At 37.4% G+C, this 24,486-nt stretch overlaps 2 protein-coding genes across 4 annotated transcripts in view; one reads left to right on the top strand and one right to left on the bottom strand.

The window, feature by feature from the left end:
* Nucleotides 1–188: 188 nt before the first annotated feature.
* On the top strand, nt 189–4,262 carry si:ch73-196l6.5 (riboflavin transporter 2). 3 transcript variants are annotated; one of them, XM_043217193.1, is made up of 4 exons: nt 189–271; nt 1,872–2,920; nt 3,324–3,447; nt 3,574–4,262. In XM_043217193.1, the coding sequence occupies exons 2-4, from the start codon at nt 1,905–1,907 to the stop codon at nt 3,781–3,783; spliced, it is 1,350 nt and encodes a 449-aa protein (XP_043073128.1). In that variant the 5' UTR covers nt 189–271; nt 1,872–1,904; the 3' UTR covers nt 3,784–4,262. The 3 variants fall into 3 exon arrangements, with proteins under 3 accessions (XP_043073128.1, XP_043073127.1, XP_043073126.1); XM_043217192.1 differs by lacking the exon at nt 189–271 and adding an exon at nt 1,495–1,784; XM_043217191.1 differs by lacking the exon at nt 189–271 and having other exon boundaries at nt 1,495–2,920.
* Nucleotides 4,263–7,050: 2,788 nt separating this feature from the next.
* Nucleotides 7,051–24,486, bottom strand: part of nfatc1 (nuclear factor of activated T cells 1) — a 37,992-nt gene continuing 20,556 nt past the window's right edge. The window contains exons 7-10 of the mRNA XM_043218126.1: nt 23,842–23,897; nt 20,328–20,460; nt 17,368–18,006; nt 7,051–8,707 (exon numbers count right to left, since the gene is read on the bottom strand). Of these exons, the coding sequence (XP_043074061.1) occupies nt 8,652–8,707; nt 17,368–18,006; nt 20,328–20,460; nt 23,842–23,897 (884 nt within the window). The 3' untranslated portion in view covers nt 7,051–8,651. The remainder of the gene's footprint in view (nt 8,708–17,367; nt 18,007–20,327; nt 20,461–23,841; nt 23,898–24,486) is intronic.

Below are 24,486 nucleotides of genomic sequence, written 5' to 3'. Positions count from 1 at the left end.
CCTACCAGAATATAAGCAAGAAAAACAGCTCTCAATGCTGACGATTCTTTTATTACCTTTTCTTTTATGCATTTTTAATAAATGTTAGATTAAATTTGTTTTTCACCTGCATACTAGCATTATGATAAATGATTACAAATTATTATTTTCCTTGATAAAACATCAACAGACAGGTGTCATGGTTGGTTAGAATAGGAACACCCACTCATGCAGGGGATACATTTCTTTCTTTGTACAGGACTTTGTCTTCATATGATCAGCCTCAGATCATGTGAGTACCTGTCAGTTTTCACGTTTATCAATCTTTAGTTATTTATTTTACTTGTAAATTGAAAAAAAGTGTATGATCAGTAAGTTTGTTGCTTAACACAAAATAATTACAGTTAAGTTTTATATAACTGCACTGTACTTTATAAAAAGGCTCTTCACCATGACATGGCAAACAACACGTAAATGGCAGATTTTAATAATATGACACACACTATGCAATTATTTTAATATATTCGAGTAATTGTTGTTCTGCATACTGGAACTAGGTTATCCTATCTATTAACTTTTAGATGATGACAAATACAACAACAGCTGAAACAGTGAAAAAATAAAAAGTATTGCATAAGTTTCATTTATTCATGTCGGGGAGCATCCACAGATTACTCTAATATATTCATCAGTTAATATTTAATTACTTGGGCTGGTAGAAATATTACTTCTTCAATCCATCTCAAAATACGTACAAAAATAAATTTTGAGAACAAAAATATTTTGAGAAAAAAAAAAATTCCACATTGGGAATTATATTTTTGCTTATTTTTACTTGTTTTAACATGTAACATTTGTCTTGCACTAAATTGTATTATTGTTGCATTATAGTGAAATTGCATGCACCATTTACATATAAATATAGTTTTATTTGTTTTATACAAGTTGGGTCCATTTACATGATCTCAGCTGTCTCTATAAAACCCCTGCTAACTACACGCTGATTTGTACATTGATAAGCTTTCTGTATAAGAATACAAGAATAGCAAATAAGAATACACTTCCTGACTTTGTTCTTAAAATATTGGCACAACATCAAAGTGTTAGTAAGACAATGCACTCTTAACCTGAATTAGTCGACCGAAAACTGCATAGAAACCCGATGCACTAAACCATTTTAGTTTTTATACAGGATAAAACTAAACGGGTTAAGTTGTATGAGCATACAATCTTAAGTAGACTAATCAAGTTTACATTAGTAGTCTTTACCAAAATTCATCAGTTTAAAATATTGATGTTTTTGAGCAAACATTTTATAAAATACCTGATAAGTTAAATTATGTTACGTACAATATCTTGGTAGAATATCTATTATTTTATCTTTAATTATTATTATTAATATCTATTATAACTTATTTAACTTAATAGGTATTTTATAAAATGTATGCTGAAAAACATCAACAATATGAACTAATGAATTTGGTAAAGACTACTAATGTAAACTTGATTAGACTACTTAAGACCGTTTTTCATACAATTTAAGACGTTTAGTTTCATCTTGTGTAAAAACTAAAATGGTTTGGGTTAATTTGGGTTAAAAGTGTGCTCCATTTACTGCAGATGTTACTGAATAACTTCATATTAGCAGATATGTCTTATCCAAAGAGAACTTCTGACAAAGGGGTCAATCTCCTGGATTAAATGTCTTGCTCAAGGACACAATGCTGAGTCTTCTTTGACACTACAGCTGAATAAATAACTTTGACTGCACCAAATTTGGAGTCTGAAGATGAAGTTTGTCATTTGTACGTCATAGTGGCTCCAAGTAATAATGTCTGTCGCTGAATGAAATTCTCTTGAGTACTAACTATACTATACAAACTATTTTTTAGACATTAAGGTTACGAAGTCTGATCTGAATTAGCATGGCCACATCTGTACTCACCCATGTCTTGGCTGGCCTGTTTGGCATGGGCTCCTGGGTCACCATCTGTGGTCTGTGGGTGGAGCTGCCTCTCATCGTTCCACACGTACCTGAGGGTTGGTATCTTCCCTCTTACATCTCTGTTATTGTCCAACTGGCCAATATCGGACCTCTGTTTGTCACATTAATGCACCGCTTCCGCCCAGGAAAGCTTAACGAGACTGCCGTTATCTATTTTATTGTTGGTTTCGGGATACTGGCGAGCCTTTTCCTGGCTTTCTTCTGGAGTGAGACGGTAGTGGTGCGAGGCGTAGAGCGCAGTGTTCCTCTGCTGCTCCTCATCTTCTTCATCTCATTAGTGGATTGCACCTCTTCGGTGACGTTCCTTCCCTTCATGACGCAGCTCAAGGCGGAGTATCTCATGACATATTATGTAGGAGAAGGCCTGAGTGGTCTTGTCCCAGCTTTAGTGGCGATGGTTCAAGGTGTAGGTGTGATGGAATGTGTCAATGCATCTCAAATCCTCAGATCCAATGAAACACAACTTAATGTGTCGGAAAGAGAAACTAAACTTGTGCCTCACTACCAACCGGCTAACTTTTCCGTTGAAGCCTATTTTTTCATCCTGGCGGCTATGATGGTGGTTTGTTTGGGGGCATTCTTACTTTTGAACTACCATCCAGCTGTGGCCCGAGAACGTCCCAATAACATAAATGTAAATGAAGATCTCATATCAAGTTGGAAAAACAGGAAATCTGAACAGAAACCAATGATGCGTTCTCAAAAGTCTAGTCAGAAACCCAAGAGCATGTTTGGGACGGGGACACACACATGGATGCAAGTCATATACATCTACATTATGCTAGCATGGGTGACCGCTCTGACCAATACCGGTTTGCCATCAGTGCAATCATACTCTTGTTTACCATATGGAGACCAGGCCTATCACTGGTCAGCAACTATGGCGAATGTTGCCAATCCTATAGCTTGTTTCATCAGCATGTTTTACACTCAAAGGTGAGCTACATCACGAACAATTACAATTCATTGCATTGATTTTATAGTGAAATGAACAATAACTGCTTTTTACATTAGTTTTATACTTCAGATCATCTAAGTGTACACAATAAATATGAAGTGGTAGCTAAATACATTTTTAAATACAGAGATAGTATGTTAAATGCACATTTTGATTTATATTCATTGTGTCTCAAAATAGCGTTTATCTTAAGAGGTACTAAAGAGTCAGTAGTATACAGAAACAGAGCCCCTTAAATACATTATGGGATAGATAGATAGATAGATAGATAGATAGATAGATAGATAGATAGATAGATAGATAGATAGATAGATAGATAGATAGATAGATAGAATGGCTATAAACTCACTTGCTACTTCTCCACACTTGCATTCTGAACAGGTCCTTAGTGTTGATGGGAGTTCTCACTTCAATTGGTTCTCTTATTGGATTTTACATTATGGGTATGGCTGTGTTGAGTCCATGTCCACTGCTAGTTAATGACACCTCTGGAGCCGTCCTTATTGTGAGTACTTAGGTCCAGTTTGTTTGTTTTTTCCAATAAAAGAACAAGTTATTAATTAATAATTGCTTGAACAGTATTATTGTTTCTTTTTGTATATTCACACTGAGTAACACGCTGTGCTTTCAGGTGTTGGCATGGTTCTTTTTCATCTTCATCCTGTCTTATGTAAAAGTGATTGTTGCCGTCATCTTGCGGGATGAAGGCCACAGCGCCCTTGTGTGGTGTGGAGCTGTAGTGCAGTTGGGCTCGATGTTGGGGGCGGTGACTATGTTTCCTTTGGTCAATATATATGACTTTTTCACCTCTGGTGAGCCATGTAACACATATTGTCTATGAGAAAATGTTCTGTAAATTCTATAAAAATTGATTATAATAATAATTCTATCAATCACGACTTGTGGAACATATGTTAAAAATCGACTGGACTTTTAGTCAGAAAGGAGATTTGTTTAATATAAAAGTGAAGTGGCCAGGTGATCCAAAGTGCACACACACAGCAGTGCACACACACACCCAGAGCTGTGGGTTAGGGTTTGGTGTCTTGCTCGAGGGTCTCACCTCAGTCATGACATTGAAGGTGAAGAGAGTGCTGATTTTTCACTCCCCCCACCTACAATCCCTGCCAGACCTGGGACTCGAACCCGTCCAGCTCTCTCTACATTAGGCCATTAAAATATTTTTAAATTAATGTGAAAAAAGCTTTTTTAATATTGACTATGGCTACTATGCAAATGTTTTACTATGTGTGTTAACAATGTTTGTTAAGTGTTTTATGCTGATGTAAAAAAACGAAATAAATAAAAATTGCTCACTTATTTGTTTTTAATATCTTAATCATAATTTGATACTTGCAAGCCAGACATGACAGAATTGTCAAATGTCCACTAGGAGGCGGTAACGATCTACAATGAATAAAACTTATATTTCACCCAGGAGCGGTGATGTAAGTAAACTACGAATTTTGTTTTGTTTCTACTTAAAATTATTTAACATTACTTTTTATTATTATTATTATTATTATTATTATTATTATTATTATTAGTAGTAGTAGTAGTAGTAGTAGTAGTAGTAGTAGTATCATCATTATCAGCAGCAAAATCTAATAAAATCTACATGTGACAGTTCCTCGTAAACATTTGCTTAAGTTAGCATTAAAATAACAGCCGAGATGTTAAATAATAGGCTAATAATGCATGCAGAAAAATTATTTTGCAGCAAGGCAAAAGCACTTTCTTCACTTAAAAAAAGTTAATGATTCTACAAAATTGTTTGAACATATATTATAGATATAGCGCTTCAATTTTTTTTTTTTTTTTTTTTTTTTTTTTTTTATAAACAAATGACAAGCTCATAACTCGTAATCATCTCAGCAGAAGAAAAAGAAGAAAGGAAAAAGAAAAAAAGGAAAAAACCTAGCACGGTGGCTTCTAATATTGACTTTGACAATGAGAATCCTTGAAGTTAGAAAGTTTGAGAACCACTTATATTTGTCTCTTTTCATTAGGCTAAAGCAATGAATTGAGTTGATAGGGTCTTAAAAATCTGCAGCGTTATAGATTTATTTCATTGCAGTTTCAATAAGATTCATAGTCTTAAGTCTCCTCTGCTTCTCAACCGCTGTTATTCTAATAAACGACTACAGATGAGAACAGTCTGGACAGAGCAGCCACCCTCTTGCTTTGATCCAGCGATCACGGGATCAGGGGAGAGAGGATAACGGGAGGACGACAGTTATATGTATTAGGATGTGGAGGGAGTTCAGACTCACAGCTCTTCACTCGACACAATGATAACCGAGACCGTAAGCGAAGGCCGCTCGTCTTCTTGGCTCTCTAGCAATCCTCACCCAGGCAGCCTACTAATAGAGCGGCTATTTCTGGGCACTGGCTTTGATGATCCACCCCACCCTGACTGTGCGTTGTCACCATGGCTGTGTGACCGGGGATTCAGACCCATGGAAAATATTCCTGTCTGCCTGGCAGGTGTCACAGGGTGCTTGGCTCAAAGCCTGGATACAACAGCTGCTTCTACTTTGATCCATTAGTTACTGCTCTGGAAGTTCAGCTCTCCTGTGCACATGGAGAAGAGATCTCGCGCATTTTTCACGATTCCGTTTCAGACGATACTGCCGCATTTTTAATGAGCCGTTGTGACTAGGGTTGAAACTAGATCTGTCAAACGGAACATTCGGTCAGGCTTTTATACTCTTTAAAAGTTTGGACAAAAGACTTGTCAAATAAATCATCTCTGGGGTTTTTTCTATGATTTTTTTAGGACCAATAAGAAACATCTTGAAGTATTTTGTCAGTTGATTTTGTTAAAAAAAAAACATCAATAACGGCGCTGTCACAATTAGACCGGGGCACGTTGTCACACGTTTAACTTCCTTTAATTTTTTTTTTTTTTTTTGGTGTGCTTATTTTTGAAAGTCGGTTTTATGTATTTACCCTATTTTGCAGCGAATCTATTTTCTGTTTCTGTAAATGTGCAGCACTTCAGATTAATTATTCACTACTAAGCTAATTCACGACGTATGCATACCACAACAAAGTATAGTAAAATGGTAGGGCTACTATTTGCACTACAAACCTGATTAAAGAATACACACACACACACACACACACACACACACACACACACACACACACACACACACACACACACACACACATATTAGGTCCAAACCTAATTAAACACACCTGAACCAACCAATAAAGCTCTTCAGAATTAGCCTAGCTTCTAGCTTCTCAAGGAGGTATATCTCTGCAAAAAGGGATTGGATACTCATGCCTTTAATACCTAACTACAAAAACAAACAAAAAACTGTGAAAAGTAATTCACTATATAAAAGTTATTTGTTCAACATTTCCCCACTGGTGGCCAATATATGAAGTTGTCACATCAGGACCTATCATTAAACATGCTATTAAAGTTTTTCAGCATCATAATGTAGTTTAGCGTGCGAATTTGGAGCCACCTACTGTTGAGTGAGAGAAATTTACTGTTGTAAATAATTACAGTGGATTGCTGTATATTTGCATTTGCTGTTGCCGTAAAGCAATCCACCCTTTAAGCAGAATTTCGTACCTGCTTACCAAACTTATCCACCGTTACCAGGCCATTTCTATCAATGTGCAAGCCTTCCAGTTCATTAGCCTGTAGGGAAATAATGAGATGAATAGCAAAGTACAGTAAACGCTAAAATGGTTGCACTACAAACCGGTGTGCTGATAATTAGATAATACATTAAATAATATGGCAGACACACCAGTTATATATATATATATATATCAAGATGCATATGGATAGAAATTGATGACTCCGGAAACCAGACACATTTTAAATGGCTACACCCGTTCTTACAGGAAAAATAAATGCATGCAGAACAGTTTGTGGGGAGCATGATGAAACAGAAGCCGCTTGTCTTATAAGTTAATGTGCCATTAGAAAATTCAAAGTAAAAATTTAAAATGTTTTACAATAATCCATATTATGCACACCCAAAGTGCTGACGACATGAGGCGGAGTGTCTGTCATACATGGTGTGCATTATTTTCTATTATACCATAGTCTGTCTGAATACACCATTTAACACCACACCTCTAAAAGAGCCAACAAAGCATGATTTATTGTGCATATTTTGGTACTGAAATGTAAATGCACCGTAGAAATGTGACTAGCATGGGTAAATTGAATACATATACTTGTTGTTGTCATTGATACCTTGCAGAAGAATATATCACGTTAGGTCTGATTGTCTAGAACAAACAACAACAAAAAACAATATGTGGTATTTCAGAGATCCCAGTAAAGAAAAATACAAATTAAAGTGCATACATAACCTAACAACCTACAGACAGGATACAATGTACAGGCAGTAAAAACCCCCTGTATGAAAATCTCATTATATGCTGAGAAACATGCATTACGTTTATAATTAGAGTGGACAAATACATATAAAAGTATTCCTGCTTGATAAACACTTTAAGGCACAGTGCAGTAAACCATCAGGTCATAGAGGCAGTTATAGTGTAACATATATTCAGCTGTTCAGAGGCAGTTTGAGAAAGCGCAGCCTAATCCGAAACCATTATCTTGCCTTGAAAAATTGCTAGAATAATATTGGATGGTTGACAAATGCCAGTCCAGTCAATCTCTGATCACAAAGTTGCTACCAAATGTGACCGTAAAGGGAATGGGATTGCAATACATCCCTTATGGCTTGTGTTTGATTAATTCCAGCTCACTCCAAATAAATAATTCTATTCTATTCTACTCTATTCTATTATATTTGTAAAAATTCCAGTTAACAAGTACATATCATACCTGATATTACAAAAGCTATAAACATTGGAATGGCTATTCAGACATAAGCACAGACATCTGCTGTCAAATGATGAAAAAAAAACAATTTGGCATAAGCTTAAGGCAAATCAATAAGGCCATTTGGGCTTACAAACAGGTCAAGGCTTCAAAATGATATTCAAACAAACGTCTCCACAACAGCAATCAGTCATCAATGTTTTCTTCTTCATGAGGAACAGATACTTCATTTAACCACACGTATTTGTGCCATTGGATGATGAAATGTTACAAAAACACAAATAAGACAAAAGCGTGCGCTCAGACGTGCACACCTGCATTCACATATGCATGCATCCAAAACAAAAAAAAGAAAGAAAAAGGTTTAGGTTATAATTTAGAACTGTGCATGCTTCAACTGCACGTCTGGTTTTGGCCTGCAAAGTTACTGATTTGTGACCAGACTCAAATGTTCTTTTTAGAAATATACATGGTTGTGTACAGAGAAAAGAAGTCAAACTGCACTTACGGTAATAATTTAAAAAGGTACATTGAGTACAAGAGAGTAAATAGGAAAGCAAACGAGAAACAACTTGGTCCACAACAGCACACGCTCCGTCTCGGCAGGATGTGCTGATAAATTCTGAAATGAAGTGCACTTGTTTTTTTTTTCTGTGCTTTTAGGCTGGTTTTCAGTCCCTCCCCATGGAAATAAAACAAGCAAGGTTTGGTGAGTTCTGATGGCCTCATATGAAGTGGAACTCTTGAGTGCATAAGGTTTGTTTGTTGAATTGGTGTTATCAGAGTCAGGTCTTGCTGATTCAGATCTTCTGTCAGAAATTTGGTAGGCTATGCTGAAGAGTTCATGACTGCAGTGGTCTTCTCAGAGGGACCTTAGGCTGCTATGCGTGGCTATGAACGGAGATGCTGGAGAGATCGTTCCTGATGATTTCGTTAACTGTGAAAACAAGTGGAAATCATGTTACTTTTAGGCTATACCCAAAACAAACAAATCATCTGCAATAGACATTGTACTATGACAGGAAAATACTGCTAAATGCTTTTGTGCAATATGTTTAAACTGTTCTCTTTGAGACATTTATTATATGTGGATAATGATATGGATGATGTATCGCTTATCCTGCACTAAAATGTTCTGTTTTCAGATACAGATGTTTTAGAACACACCGAATACAGGTGTGTCATCAACATACACTACCATTCAAATATATACAGTATATACATATATAATTATATAATTTAAGTATCTCTTATGCTCACCGAGGCTGCATTTATTTGATCAAAAATACAGTAAACCATTATATTATAAAACAATTTTACAATTTAAAATACATGTCTATTTTAATATATTTCAAAATAAAATGTATTCTTGTCATGGCAAAGCTGGTCTTCATGGTCACACGATCCTTCAGAAATCATTCTAATATGCTTATTTGGTGCTCAAAAAAAATCTTATATATGTTGAGAACAGCTGTGCAGATTAATATTTTTGTGGAAATCGTAATACGTTTTCTTTTATGAATGAAAGTTGAAAGGAACAGCATTTATTTAAAATAGAAATTCTTTTTAACATTATAAATGTCTTTACTGTCACTTAGGAAGGATGAATTAAATTGATCAAAAAATATAAATTTCTTACTGATCTCAAATTTTTGATCAGTAGTGTATGTATGCTCATCAGGTGGTAAAAAAATATAACAAGTCAGTATGAAACTCTTATTTAATATTTAATTGAAACATACTGACATAAAAAAAGTCAATGCAATCAAATCAAATGTAATACTATAATTCCACATACAACCCCAAACAGTCCAAATAACTTGAGTGGCATCCCTGAGACCGAGAAGATCTCATGCCCTCTTACGGAGATCCCTGCAACTCCAGCTGTCTGCTGTCTTCCTGCCCTCTATCTGTCATTTCTTTTTCCCACACACTAGGACCCTGGCTCCTTCTGTCAGCTGTGTTCTTTGGCCCAAGCATGGGAAGTGACTTAGCATGGCTTCAGGCTATACAAACAGCCTGGCACTCACTTGCTGTGTGATAGCAGGGGAAACCGGATGAGACTGCCTCTTAAAGTTAGCATGTTAGCATATTAGCGGCAGACGTATTATCTTACTCTCAGGCCCATAGGGAGCATTGTATGACCAACACACAGCACATTACCCTTCCCTAAATGTCTGTATTTCAGTTTTCAAGCCTTCAGCGGTTTACTGCAAAACATTTGAGCCTTTTAGCTCTGAGAAGAGTGATTCGCTTTCACGTTTCTTTGCTAACGGCTCTCAAACCTCTGAGGGACGTAGATAGGCAACCGTATCGGTTGCTCTATCTGTTTCAAAACAGCACATTCCTCTTCCCTTACGATCACAGCACAGACCGCTTTAGCTGGCCTTTGAATTCTTTAGCATGGACGTAAGCACCTGCAGGAAGCATTTGATAACTATTAGACAAGCTGTGTGTGTTTTTCTCATTTGTGGTGAGGAATATCATCCTCAAGAAAGAATTCTGCATTTTTCTAATAGCATATTTTAGACTCGTAGTTTCCTTGACTGCAAATTTAATGGCAATCTACATAAACAACTGGTTCTGTGTTTTGCATCACTTATATTTGTGATAAGACAATGAAATGGCTTATTTTTGGTCTTTCTGAGATTGTTAGCACAGTTACATATGAGAGTGTAAGTGTTTTTCATTTAAAAACATTTATTTTTACGAATTTAATTTATACCTTGTTCGCTATACTTAAATTGAATTATTTATAATATACCAGAACCAGTGTTGAAAACTGCTCTTCTGGTAATATTTTGTTGAACTTGTGATACTTTACTTTCGAGATCAAACTGATCAAAAGATATATTAGAAGACCCATTTCGGTTTGTTTCTTATCCTTATCCGACCTTTAAAAAAGTAATCTAAGCTTTAAAATCCCCAAAATCTAAAGGCTTTGACACAAAAAGAGAGAGAGTGAGTCCGAGCAGACACATGTGGGCTGAAGGCGGTGGATTTCCTCCCTTCAAGTGTTGCTCCCGGCCAAGACCAGGAAGCCTGCTGAGGAATTCCCTGCAAATGAACCATGGCCTTCACGCTCCCACTGCAAAACTGCCTAAGGGACGGAGAAGTCGCCCGGAATGCTGACGTTCACTCTAAACAATGAATCCAAATCTGTCTTTCATCTCCTCATGAGGTGCGCCGCACCCAGCCTACCTGACCTCGGCCTGACACGGCCTCTTCCCAGGCTCCTGCTTTCACTTTTTCTCCTGGATCATTCCCCAAAGACTGAAAGAACTATTACTCGGAAACACCTTACACCATCAACAACATGCCTAAGAAAAATTGGGAACCATCAGCTGACTAAACATTGAAAACTGCACTTAAATTTACTCCAAAATGCAAGCACTGATACACTTAAAGCTGGACAACTATTTTTCACAGCCTTATAAATATTAAAATCACTTAAGATTTCATATTCGATTGGGCATAAGCCCATATGATATGCTACTGCCAGTAGCGCTCTGATTGAGTAGCACTAATATGTGAACAGGAAATGAATCAATAAGATTGGCTGAATTATGGGGAGAAACTCACACATGGACGTGCCACACAAACACCACTCCATGCTGAAACAATTAGGGACCTTTGACAGTTGGGAGTAAATTACGCCAATACGTCTTCTTGAAAAATTTGGCGAGCGTTGACAACTGCCATGGGAGTTTGGACATTAAAACGCAGGTCTCTTGAATCACTAGGTTCCCAACTGTCAAAACAGAGGAGGTTGGGAAGAAATACCTGCACGACTGCACACATGCAATAAAATTTTATTTGCATGATTTATGGACGTTAGAGAAAGCATCTTTTTGAGTCTAAAAGACTACTGAATGAGCTGAAGGGACAGACACTTTGTAGTGGAAAAAGATCTAAGAATAAAAATTTCATTTAATCATTTAATCATAATCACTAAATCGCAACAATCACACCAACAAGTTTTTTTTTTGTTTTTTTAAAGAAGTCAAAATACAGTATAAAAAAATATCATGAGCTATTACAAAAATAAATATACAAAAGTTATTATTTTAAAATGTTAATTATTCCTATGATGGCATAGGAATAATTACAAAGTTATAATTAACAAAGCATTAATTCCTTAATATAAGGTCTTGCTGACACAAAAAATTTGAACGGTATATATTCTTGAAATTTGACAGTAACTCATATTCAATAAGCATAAAATCAAGAAATCTACTATTTACTATTTTCTCTGAGCAACATATAGTTTTCATATTTCACTGCTGAATGAATCAGCTGAATTAGTAAATGAACAATCATAAAGTCAGCTGTGCCAGTGTAAATGAATCAGGATTTTTTGGATGATTCAGTTGAATGAATGATTCATTGATTCTTCAGTGACACTTTTTGTTCAATGAATGAATCCCAACCAACAAATGCAGACTGACAGCCTGTCTGGAACAAACACAGACAAGTGGAGTGATACAAACGGTGGGACGATATGCAACCAATCAGAACTTAGGATAGAAGTAAATGGATAATAGGTTGTTCTGTGGAAATATATCTGGTAATACGACTATGCTGGTTAACTATGACCTATTGTGACTTGATCCAAATACCCTTACTGTGATGACGAATCGTCTACTAACACTTTCAGCATTCGCCACGTGTTTGAACTGAACCAGATTCATTGCAAGCAGCATAACTCTGACTATGTTCACAGTTCCCTTGAGGTTTCACCTTACACTGACCTGATCATCCAAATCCATTTGAACTGTGTGCCTCCTTGGCGTGAATAACAGGACACACAGATTTCTTGTGAACTCGTGCTTAAGAGAGCATCCCACAAAGAAAGAGTACAAAAAGAAACGCGAACATATCCAAAGCAATCGAGATATTTGTGTTGAGCAGTGAGACTCTAGGGACTCTGTTATTTTGAGCCAAGATGACAACTTACATTTGAAGAGGTTTCGTCTTGTACAGAGTGCTCATGGTAAATAAAGACGGCCTCGGTAGGTGTTGACACATGCACTAACATTTTGAAAAGACCAAGGAAACTTTGATTGTTTTCAAGTCTCTGTTGGTCAACAATTTTGGTTTGGGGTTTTGGCTAAGGATAGCAGTTAGTGACTCATGTACTGCGATGCTGCTTTTGTAGACTGTTGGCTTGAAAAGAAAACTGTTGGCAGTTGCCATAGGATACATCTCAATTTGCTGCCACATTTCGAATGAGGAGTCTAATGAAAGGGCTTCAACAAGTGATAAGTGACTGGATATACAATAATAGCTGAAATATGAGACACTGCTTAGGGCTTCCTATCAAACTACCAAGCGTTTTTGACTTCAGCCTGGTGCTGTTTGAGTTGGCACCAAAGAATAGTCAAGAATTACTTTTCATAACCCGATAAGCTTAGCATGACTCAAGAGGTATTTCTGCACGTGATAAATGATTCAGAGTGAAGATGATGCATGGACAGAGTTTATAGAGTGTGGCAGAGACGGCGTTCATGTTTCAATTAATTAGCTGGTTAAGTTTTTATTAGCCCTCTGCTTGGAAAAAGATATCTAAATGTTTGATGCCAATTTCAATGCAGTAACGCATTAAAAATGCTACACCATTTAGTATGTTAAAAACAATAGCATCTCCAAAAACTGATCATGATGAAGCGAAGCAAAGACCACGGATTCAGTTCCCAGGGAATGCATGAATCAGGTTTATTACTGCTAACTAAAACTGTCAAAAACATTTTTTTTTAAACGAAATAAAGTTGAAATAGAATAAAATCTAAATATTAGATGTAAACCTTAAAACTAAATGAAAATTAGAAATGTTGGTTTCGCAACCGAAATAAGCTTAAGTACTAAAAAGAAAAAACTAAAACTGAAAAAAAAAAAAATAATGTTAAACAGTAATATAAAAATACAAATAATAATAATAGTACACAACAAAATGGTAATTAATATAACTAAAATGAAAATTCAAAAGTATAAAAAAAGCTTATAAAAGGAATGATTCAAAATGTATGTAAATAATGTTTAAATTACACTAGCATATTTTGATAAAATGCAAACAAAATATTCCACTTGAATGCAAAGTAACAACTTGAAATAAAAAAAGCATGTGCCAAGTCCATAAAGGTAAATGTCTGAACCAAAAATTTCAGTTCAGACTCACTTAGGAAAGCATGGCATGAGTACAGAGTCGATTCCATGTTCCATTCCATTCAATTATTCCGACATTTAAATAAAATGCTCAGAATTCTTTATGATTACAGCCAATGACCATTTTAGTAACCAACTGAACATTTTACATATCTTTCTGACTAAATTAAGGCCTTCGAGTAGTTCTTAAACAAATAAATGTTGTACATATATACCATTTATTTTAACAAATGCACCTATTGAACTTTGATATAAAGGCCTCGTATCTCTGGGATTGCTTTTGTGACTCTGACTGGGAAGTGAATATGTGGATGTGAGGTAATCCAAGAACCTGCTTCCTGCTGGACCAGGATAAGCGGCAGCTGGATCCGTGTGATAGAGCCCAGAGACCTGGCCTGCTCTATACCTTCAGGAAACAACGGGGGAACAAGGAACTACCAAACAATTATCCCACCAGCACTGTTAGCCTCATTAAGGGGTCCGCAAGCGCCAGAACTCCCAGAAGTCCTAATTGTTTTAATCAGTAGAAGACAAGAAAAACAGACCCTGGGTCAGGATCACAATCACACTGGGATTTTTCATCTACGCAATGACCAGCAACATAATTGAGTCACAAGGGTATATCTTCCTCAAAAACTATGTTAGTTTGACCAAGTACCAGACCACAAGATGTTTTTGGCCTTTGCTTCAATATTAGCAAAATTACGATACTGTTAATCACAATTTGACTCGTCTACTTGAATGCTTATGTAAGCATCCAACAAATTATTATTATTATTATTTTATTTTATTTTTTTAAAGGGATAGTTCAACCAAAATACTTCGATCATTTACTTTAGAGGAAGGAGCTTTATTTTGATCCATATATTAAAAGTTATTTGGATCTGATGCTGTTTTGGACCCCATTGACAGTATTAGCTGTATTGGCTCCACAAATAGAAAAAAAAAAGTCATACATGTTTGGAATGACATGAAGATCACCGCAATATTTCGTATACAGAACTGAAGCAAACATGCCCGCTATTTATAGTCATAAATGAACAGTGTATCACCATGTTGCATAAATATATTTCCTGTACTTGCCCAATGATCTGAGTGTTCAAACTGCTCACCACTCCTACATGCATTTCTTAACAGCCCCGCAGGCTAAATTGGAAAGTTTGTTGTGGTTTCTTATGGGGAACCCAGCTCTTTGGTCACGTGGTGTGGAGCGGTTCCCGTAGTGACCCCCTCCTTTACTGCAGGATCTACTGCTTTGGCTCGGACCGAGCTGGATCGCGCTTCCTGGCAGCACTCAAGCCACAAGCTTGCGTCGGCAGCGGCCAAGTAAGTGTGCTTTATTGCAGTGAGGCCCCTCAAAGCTTACGGCTGGTGAAGGCCAGGAGCCAGGCTCACAGCCAGCTTTTGTAAGAGTTTCCATGAGTAAAAGGGTTTGTAACCCCTCCTCAAGAAGCAAAGGAAAACAACAGAAGGAGCATATCAGAGGAAACAGTGAGCAGTAAATGAAGACTGAAGCATTGGTTAAGCGGTTGGTGGTGAAGTTTGAAAGTACCTTCATCACACCCGACAGCTTATTCAAGCATATTACAAGAAGTAAGAACATCTTCAAAAGATAATAAGACAGCTAAAGCATGAGAAAACCTGAATTCTAGATACACTGACAGCCATGCCTGACAGACAACGATTTTGTGCCTGTAGAAAAGTGCCTCTGTTTCAAATCAAATTAATGAGAGTGGTTGACAAGCTCAGTGAATGCCACACCTGACAGAGTCCATTATGGCTGCAATCTAGAAGAAATGCAATCCAAACTTATAATGACATGAGAAGCCATGTTAGCGCTTGGAAAAACGTGTTATATTTTGCCAGGGGAGAAATGACAGGTAATAATTTTGACAAGGGAACCCATAAAAAATCCCGCTCTCACTCCATGCATAACTACTTGTCCATGTTTCCGCTTAGTTCGAGCGGTATGGACTATATTTCAAGCACTCAAATGTATGAAGACTTAAGCCTCGTCTGGAACTTAAGGAAACCACTATGGCATCTGTAATCTGCTATCCGACATCTTCTTTAAAACTCCAAGAAAGGATCTTAAAATCGCTAGCAGAATGATTCAAGACAATTTCCTTCACTAAATTAGCATATAAGAGTTATACAAACTCAAAAGTGTTCTTAGGGCTGAAGAAACACTGATGGCCCATCATATGTTCTACAGTGTTGAAAAGCTGTGGGTTGAATGGTGTCCAGACCATTTGTATATTCCCTTGATACAAACTTAATGACGCTGCTGAAAAGTGACCTCCTGTTGGGCTTGAAGCACCATGTGATGTTTTAGCAGATCTTTTCATTACCAATAATAGGTTTGGGTCTCTGCGAATACACTAGAGAGTCATTAGTCTCAGTGTCAGTACACCCACAAATCAGACAGGGATCGCCTAATGCATATTGCATACAAAACTGGACAGTGCTTTCTCAGTTTGGCAACTTCTAATCTGATTGGCTGACATTACACAACTTCCCAGAGTCAGGGCACACAGGGTTTTTAATCGGTAGGCCTGGAAAAAGAAAGTTGTGTTTACAAGATTAAAATAATATTCGCTAAATTTGCCAAAGTTTGCTATGTTAAATAAGTATGCTGCTTGGGTATTGTGTTCAACTTGATGGTGCACTTTGGATAAGGGATATTCAATTTAATACAAAAATAGTTGTCCAAGATACTTAAAGTAGTAGTTAAATATAAAAAGTCTTCATAAGGTCAAAAAAAAAAAAAAAAAAAGATTTCTAACTCTTTATATATTCAACAAACTACATCTTATATGTTTTTAAAACAGAAATGTAAAAAGGTACTTCTTTCAGAAACATTTAGAAATATTACCACCCCCAAACATTTGAATGGTATTTGTTCTCTATATTTGTTTGACGCTTTGTTTGAATTTTGCCTGATGCGGATAATTCGCTCCAAATGAAAACGGACAAACTGTAATTGGTTGCTTTATGTCATTCAAATAGCTCTGGGCCAGAATAAGCTACGTTGTAGACTTTTTGCCATTAAGTCAAAGATCTGGCTACAACGAGAAAACCATTATCTATTAGCTTTTTATGATTTAATAGACAGATCTGATATTAAAATTCTTCCATCTGTTGAACATTTCTTCCACAGATGCTTAAAATTTAACACAAAAGTTGAAGGCAAACCGATGAAGTCATTCATTAACTTTCCAGTTAATTTAACTTGCGTTCTCGATATATTAAACATCATGGAACAGGGCCGCTGTCGTTGTGGCGGTACGGTTAGTGCTGCGTTGGATGTTAATTTTGTGAGGGAGCACTCAGGCAAAAACATCAAGCAATTAGAAACATCTGTTGGGCATTACATCACCAGACTACGATGCACACGGTCACTAAATTTCGCTGGAATATTGCGCTGTCACTTACCATCATCTAGGTACATTTGATCCAGTTCCTGTGGTTCCTGCTTGATGCTGACAGCCAGCATGGTGGGGGCGTCTCCCTCCTCCTGTAGGAGGGGAGAGGACCCGCTCCTCACCGGTCCTTTGGTTATCTGAGCTGCTAACGCAGAGGCCTCGCTGGTGGCCTGTGATTGGGTCAGACTGTGGCTGGGAGTGAAGGGGAGTTCTGGTGCAGAGTTTGGGGTGGAAGGATGGGACCCTGGAGAGGATGCGGAGCTTCCCGTTGGGTAGAGGATGGACTGCGGGTAGCGTCCGGGTGTGGGCTGGATGGTGGAGACGTGTGGGACCGTTGGAGACTGGGGGCCTAGGTTTGATCCCGCTGATAGGCACTTAGAGGAGAGGTGAGGCGGGGAAAGATCCTGTAGTTTGGGGCTGGTGCTGGGGGAGGACGAGCAGGACAGGGAAGTGGGTTTAGCCACCAGTCTCTGAGGGCTGGGTGTGAAGGAGCCTGTGACACAAGGCCTTAGTTCGGAGGGCATCATGGGGGTCATCGCCGGGGGGCTGTAGTAGGGCTTCGGATGCAGCGCCAACCCGGCGGGATGGAGAGGCGCACATACCTGGGGGAGGTCGTAGTCGTCGTGCGGCTCTGTTTTTATGGTCGGAACTGGGGAGGCGAAGGGGCAAAAGAGAGCAAAGAGAAAAATCAGATGAAGAAAACCGGGGGAAAGGAGAAAAACGAATAAACACACGTTCCGGGTTCATGTGACTTTATGCGAGCTAGCGCGAGTGAGTGGGTTTGTGGCTAGGATACCCACAGCGAAACAAACATTCTCATCAATGAGACTATGTGTCTGAGGCTACGCGCTCCCGCCCAACTGAAAATATTTAAAGAAAGAGGGAAAAAAGGGATGAATCATCACCACAAGAGCCTTCCAGCTGCTTTCGAAAATAAAAGGGCTATTTTTTTTGGATCTGCCCCCAGTGCTAATACCGTATAAACGTGCATTATGAAATATTTTACTGCTACAGTAGCTTCACATCCATAGCTCTACCAAAAAAAAAATATCTGCATTTTTCTCTAAGTAGAAGATTCAGTGTGTCATTTTAAGATGGGATCTCACGTTTAAATGAGCCAAATTGCAACTGAGCTAAGTGCTGGACTGAGGCTGGATTAGAAACAGATCAGCAGATCGTACATGTTGAGTGCATGGAGTTCAAACTAACAGTAAAGCTGCCCATTTTTGACATACACAGTAGCAAAAGAGACTTTGAAAAAAACGGTACTGTGGCTTTTAGTTCATGCCTTTTAGCTTGGAGGTTATATATAGGATATACTCTAGGAAATACAAAAGTTACTTTTAATAGGTGAAACCCTAAAATACTGGCAATAAATTTGTCCAACCAGATGCTCTAGAAATGAAAATACAATCTGTAACCGACTAGCAAATTGCAAATCAAAGATATGATGTAAATATAAGCCTATTAGCTATTTTTGAAAAATGTTTGTGTATATATATTTTTACAGGAAAATGCACCATTGCAGAAAAGAACCAATTTCAAAAGGCCATTAATGTATGTCCTATTTTTGAAGGCACTGAAAAGACATGACTACTTGTCTAAAACCAAAATCTACCTCACTGTTGTTTCTTGGTGTATGTGATTGTGCTGAACAGATGTTGAGCTACTGGGAAGAATTCATCTGTTGTTGACAAACTCTTCATTCTCATGATGTTACATTTTTCACCTTTTAACTTCTGGCTGCATTTCTCCACAGACTGTCAGCAGTAGTTTATTTTTCTTCGGCGATGAGACATCGCTCACACCAACATGCCTCCACAGAAGCTCTAAAGTTTTATTTTGCATTCTGTCAGCAATACAGAGAAAAAGGGGAACTCTCCGTGCCGCCCAGACCAACCACAAGATTAAAATAGAGCCTAGACACCTATTTTAAGCCCAGAAAGGGGAAATGAGGCTCCTAGCACATGACTATAGAGGCAGGCAGATATCTGTCACTCCGCCTCATGTTTAACCTCAAAAGCCAGATGATTCAGATTTTTAACACCTGCCACGGAAGCCATAGATGCATTTTACACATCAGGACCCAGTTGTTATTTTGTGTAAATATGAACAGACCTCATCATGATCCATCATGTGTTATCTCAAAACACATTATTATAATTAATATATAATTATTAATTTTAATGTATTTATATTTTTGAATATATAATTAATATGATTTATCTTAATTAAGAATAAAAATATTCATTAATAATTTTCACAAATAATATTTTTTTTTCAAATATTATAATAAGGGTATTTGGCAATAACCTTATGACTACCTGATAAAGGAACTAATGTTTAGCTAAATGTTCACAATAACAACAATAATATTTAAAAATTTTAATTAACTTTAACGGATGCATTAAAAATACATGGTGATTATTTTAGAGGCCCTTTTCTTTGGCTAAAAAAACATTTGACATAAAATACAATCATTCATAAAATACGCTGGACAAACGCAATGCATCTTTAGAAATGTCCAAAAAAGACAGTAGTGCAGTTTGAGTGGGATGGCCTGCAGTTGCAGTGCCCACACTTCAGGAGACAGGGTTGGGAAAAGCTGGGTCTGACTCAAGCCTTTGAACCACCCACTGGTTACGCACACTGGGCCTGAGGGAATTAGCAGTGGTTAGGACTTTTCAGATGTCAAGTCACTTTTTTTTTAATTTCACCTGGCAACCAGTCTGGATTTGAATAATAGCATTCACATACTGGACCCCACCCTGCCACTGCCCTTCCACTGCTCCCGGAGCAGGTATGGAAAAGAACAAATTTTATGGAAATGATTTTAACAAAGGAAAAAAAAAGCTAGCCACAATTCCATCCACCATAAGAGCTTCAGAATGTCTTCTGAATTATTTCAGTCACAGATTAGAAATAAAGGAGTGTGTATGAATTAAAGCAGGAGGTGATTTATTTTTTTACCGTTTGTGGACAGGTATGTGAAACGCTGGTACTGGCTTCTCTTCCGTTTGCCATTGCACACATAGAAATTCACTTGAACTGGGTTGGATATTCTTTGGTTCCGGTATGGTGGGACATCCACAAGCAAAGCCACCTGAAATTCAAAATATGAGCTGAAATTGAATCAAATGAGCCAATGTCAAGTCAAGCCACCTTTATTTACATAGCTCTAACAAATAATAATAATAAAAGTATCATTATTTAGCTCTAATGAATTCAGTTCAATAACTGTGTAAAAGTTAATCAGTTATGAAATTATGAAAGTTCAATTCAGCTCAGCTGAAGACAGTCATTATTCAGCTTCAATGTTGATTCAATTCAGTCCAATTACAGTGTGGACACTGTAAAGTTTGTCAATTATTAACAAATTTGACAATAAAGTAGATATACTATAGACAACTGTGTCATTTTCAGTTCAGTTCAATAACTGTGTAAAGTCAATAAATCACAAAACACTTGTGTCATTATTCAACTCAAGTCAGTTCAGTGTTGAATCAACTCCAATACCAGTTTCAACATTGCAAAATTTGAACAAATTCAGTGCTATCAAGCACCTACACAGTATACGCTGTGCCAATATTTATCTCAATTCAGTCTCATCCAGTAGTACTACTGCTGTCAAACTGATTAGATTATATTATTAAATGTCTTTTGAAACCCAACTAAGCAAGGAACCAGCTGTGCTGGGCTGGTCAGGATGCTCAAACAAACAGAACAATGTTTTTATAACGCCTCAGAGCCATTGTTTGGGTTACTTCTAGTAATCCAAGATATTAAATGTGGAAAATAGAATGAATTTTAACACAATCAGCTGGAAAAGTTTCATCAGACATTTTAATGAAAACTAGATACCAAAATCCTTAACAGCACCGTTATTCAACCTCACACCATACGCTCCATCCAACAGCCGCACACGCATCCAGCGACTGTGGCTTTGTGAGCTCGGGGCAGATGAGGTTCAGACAAACCAAACTGCATGCAGCAGACGGTGTTATTTTTTGCGTTTCTCACCCTGAATGAGAGAGTGTCCGGGGACTCCGTCCAGACTGTTTATTTCCCCTGTGCTTCTCCCCTCTCTGTCTCCAGACACCACTGAACTTTTGACCGCTGAGCCGTCTGCGATTATAACTACAGTATGAGAAAGGTGCTGGGAGTGTCAAACTGTCTATCTCCCCCCCAAACCTCTTTTCCTCCACCCTGAGATGAACCCTGTGTGGCTGAGAGGAGATTGATGGAGGCGCTGTACAGTAGCCAGAGAGGAAGTCATCAGTCTTCTTGCAGGTTTTAGAACCATGTGCAGGTGAGCTCCCCGACTATTTATATTAGCACATCGCCTTAGCCGCAGAGCAAAGCCAGACCAAGCACAATGTGTTAGTAGAGAGAATTTCATCCATTAGTCTGATCTGCAGCTGTGCTCAGGACACAAAATTCAGATTTACCTCAAAAGATGTGTTAAAATGGCAACGGCACACGCATGTACCTATAAATCCAATATGAACTATCTTCCACAACTCTTTACTTTTGTAATATGATGTGTTTCTGATTGAAACAGCATATTCAATGGAAAAAAATTAAGGCAATTTAGGTCATTTAGCCTCATCTTGGTTACACCCAAAATAAGCTATTTTGGTAACAGGCGTACAATTCTTATCTACTTCACTTGAAGACGACTGAAATCACCAAAACTGTGACAAAAACATTTCATATTACAAAACAGTAATACAATAAAAAAATGGTAACATAAATGTTCTCTTTTATCTTAAATCATCGTTTGGTTCAGTTAATGTATTCTACAATTTAAAAGTCTGAGCTCAGACTTTTTTTTTTTTGAAAGAAATTAACACTTTAGTTCACAAGGATACATAAAAAAGTCAGAGATTTTAACACTGTTAATGACAATAAAATGATATTCTTTTGAGCTTTCTATTCATTAAAGAATCCTGAAAAATATAATTTTCCACTAAAATATTGAGTAGCAACTGTTTTCAACATTGGTAACAAAAAGATTTTTTAGCATATTAGAATGATTATAAAACTGGAATATAATTAAATCTTACAATATTGATATTTTACTTTAAGCACACTATATGTGCTTTTTAGGATGCCAGAAACAAAATAACCTTTTTTTTTTTTTTTTTTTTTTAAATGTCGTGTCAACATGGCCGGTTTCCTTTATGTTTTTTCGGAGCCTGCAGCCTTGCACCTAATCACCACCAAGCTCTGCATCTGCATACAGACACCACATTCAAGCAACAAAATGCTGGTGTTCATATGAAAAACTAGTCTGACTTTAAAGAAGATCAAGCTTTATCTTCTGGATTTGCACATGAATGTGCCGATTGTGAAAGACAAACATATCCCTTCCAAAAGGCCGCTGACACAAGCCAGCTTACCAAACTAAAAGAGCCATGTGGTTTAGACTGTGTGAGAAAACGGTTCACATTAAATAAATATACATATACACACACAGCAGGGCAGGGAGGGGCAGAAATCAAAGGCGTCCTTGTAAAAAATTGTCTAACACATTAATGCTCCATTCAAACAGATGGTCTCCATTCACTCGCTGAGCATTGAAACCAGGCGTGGAGGCTCTCATAAAGTTATGAACCAAGAGACACCAGACAAAGGCTAGCTTTCAGGGAGCTTTTGGCTCACGCACGGAAGAAACAAACATTAATTCATCCTAAAAAAAATATGTGACAGCCATAGAGCTCTCTTCATTTTATCATGAACACTTGAGCTCAGACAGAAGCTAATAAAATTCTGCAGTAAATTTAAAGGAATTTTAGCTAGCTCATTTTCTGATAGCGGCACCCAAACGCGCATTTGAAACTTCTGCCGAGAAGCTATTAAAGAGTCACTACGCAATTATACATTCGCTTTACGAGAATCTACAAATGAAATGGTAAATAGCTGGTGCTTTTGCCTTTGATTAAAACATTCTATCACATTCCTGAACTTTATTTAACTTAAGTCTTTGTTTCTTAGCTGGACTATACCGACGGTTAAGACCTTTAGAATGGGTCTCTTCCAATGGTCTGAGCTCTACAGACAGACATGTGCTACCTAACAAGTGTGTGTGGTGTGGGGAGCAGGTGCAGTGCTTCACACACAAACACTGTCTAATCCCAGAGTCTAAACTGTGGTCCCTGAGCTCTCACAGAAAGAATCTTCCATAGAGAAAACAAGGAGCAGGTTTGCATGTGCGTATGTGTGTGTTTGTGTGTGTGAGTGTGTGTGTGTTTCCTCCCGAGAGCAGAGAGTAGGGCTCAACACATAGATTATATCCGCTTTAAACACAAAAAAAAACAACCTGTTTGCCACAAACACAACAAAAAACTTATTTCTAAGCTTTTTTTAAAGATTTTTGTTACACATCTATGCATTTATTTGTACTATTTAATTAATACAGCTCTCAGGATTTCATCTAGCTTCCTTTTCAATCGTAAAAAAAGGTGAAAAATGGCAGACTTACAGATTTGGATGATTCTCTGTTGACTTTGGCCTCCATTTCCCATATGTGATGGCCATCTGCAAATAATAAATAAAAAAGAACGCAAATTTATAGCATATCATTAAGATTCACCTCACATATGCAAAAGGAATACAACAGAGAGCTTCAATTTTAAATTCAACACAATATTTTATATTTGGAAAAACAAACCAAAAAAAAAAAAAAAAGAGTATACATAAAAAACACATTTTGCTGTTTTCATGCTTATTTGGTCCATGTAATATAACTTTATATGTCAATATGCAATATGGTTAATACTAATAGAATATTTCCCCATAGTTTTCGTATGCTGCCTGTCAGCGAATGGTTTTGTGCCCCAGGGTCACATATAACTTTCGAATTTCTTGGAAATGTGTTGAGTCGCCACTCAATATCCAATGCAAAACTCTGAAAACCAGTAGAGAACGACTTCCGCAGACACCCTCAGTATAGCATTAAAAAGGCAGAGATCCCAAAAGTCTTTCTAGAGCTATCGCTATACAGCAGTCAGCCTCACGATTACATCATGTCCTGTCTGCCTCTGACCCGCTTGGGCAGATGGGGGGCTGATGCAATCCTAATGATCTTACCAGAGCCAAGAAGTGTGTGTGCGTGTGACGTGCTTTT

This window comes from Puntigrus tetrazona, chromosome 19 (assembly GCF_018831695.1).
Source record: "Puntigrus tetrazona isolate hp1 chromosome 19, ASM1883169v1, whole genome shotgun sequence".
Taxonomy (NCBI): domain Eukaryota; kingdom Metazoa; phylum Chordata; class Actinopteri; order Cypriniformes; family Cyprinidae; genus Puntigrus; species Puntigrus tetrazona.
This window is presented reverse-complemented; position numbering and strand designations above follow the sequence as displayed.

What these genes read in the sequence shown, in the direction of transcription:
- si:ch73-196l6.5 (XM_043217193.1), top strand. Translation starts at nt 1,905, where the DNA reads ATGGCCACATCTGTACTCACCCATGTCTTGGCTGGCCTGTTTGGCATG. An exon ending in AGCATGTTTTACACTCAAAG is followed by an intron (nt 2,921 to 3,323) that starts GTGAGCTACATC and finishes CATTCTGAACAG; the next exon opens with GTCCTTAGTGTTGATGGGAG. An exon ending in CCTCTGGAGCCGTCCTTATT is followed by an intron (nt 3,448 to 3,573) that starts GTGAGTACTTAG and finishes CTGTGCTTTCAG; the next exon opens with GTGTTGGCATGGTTCTTTTT.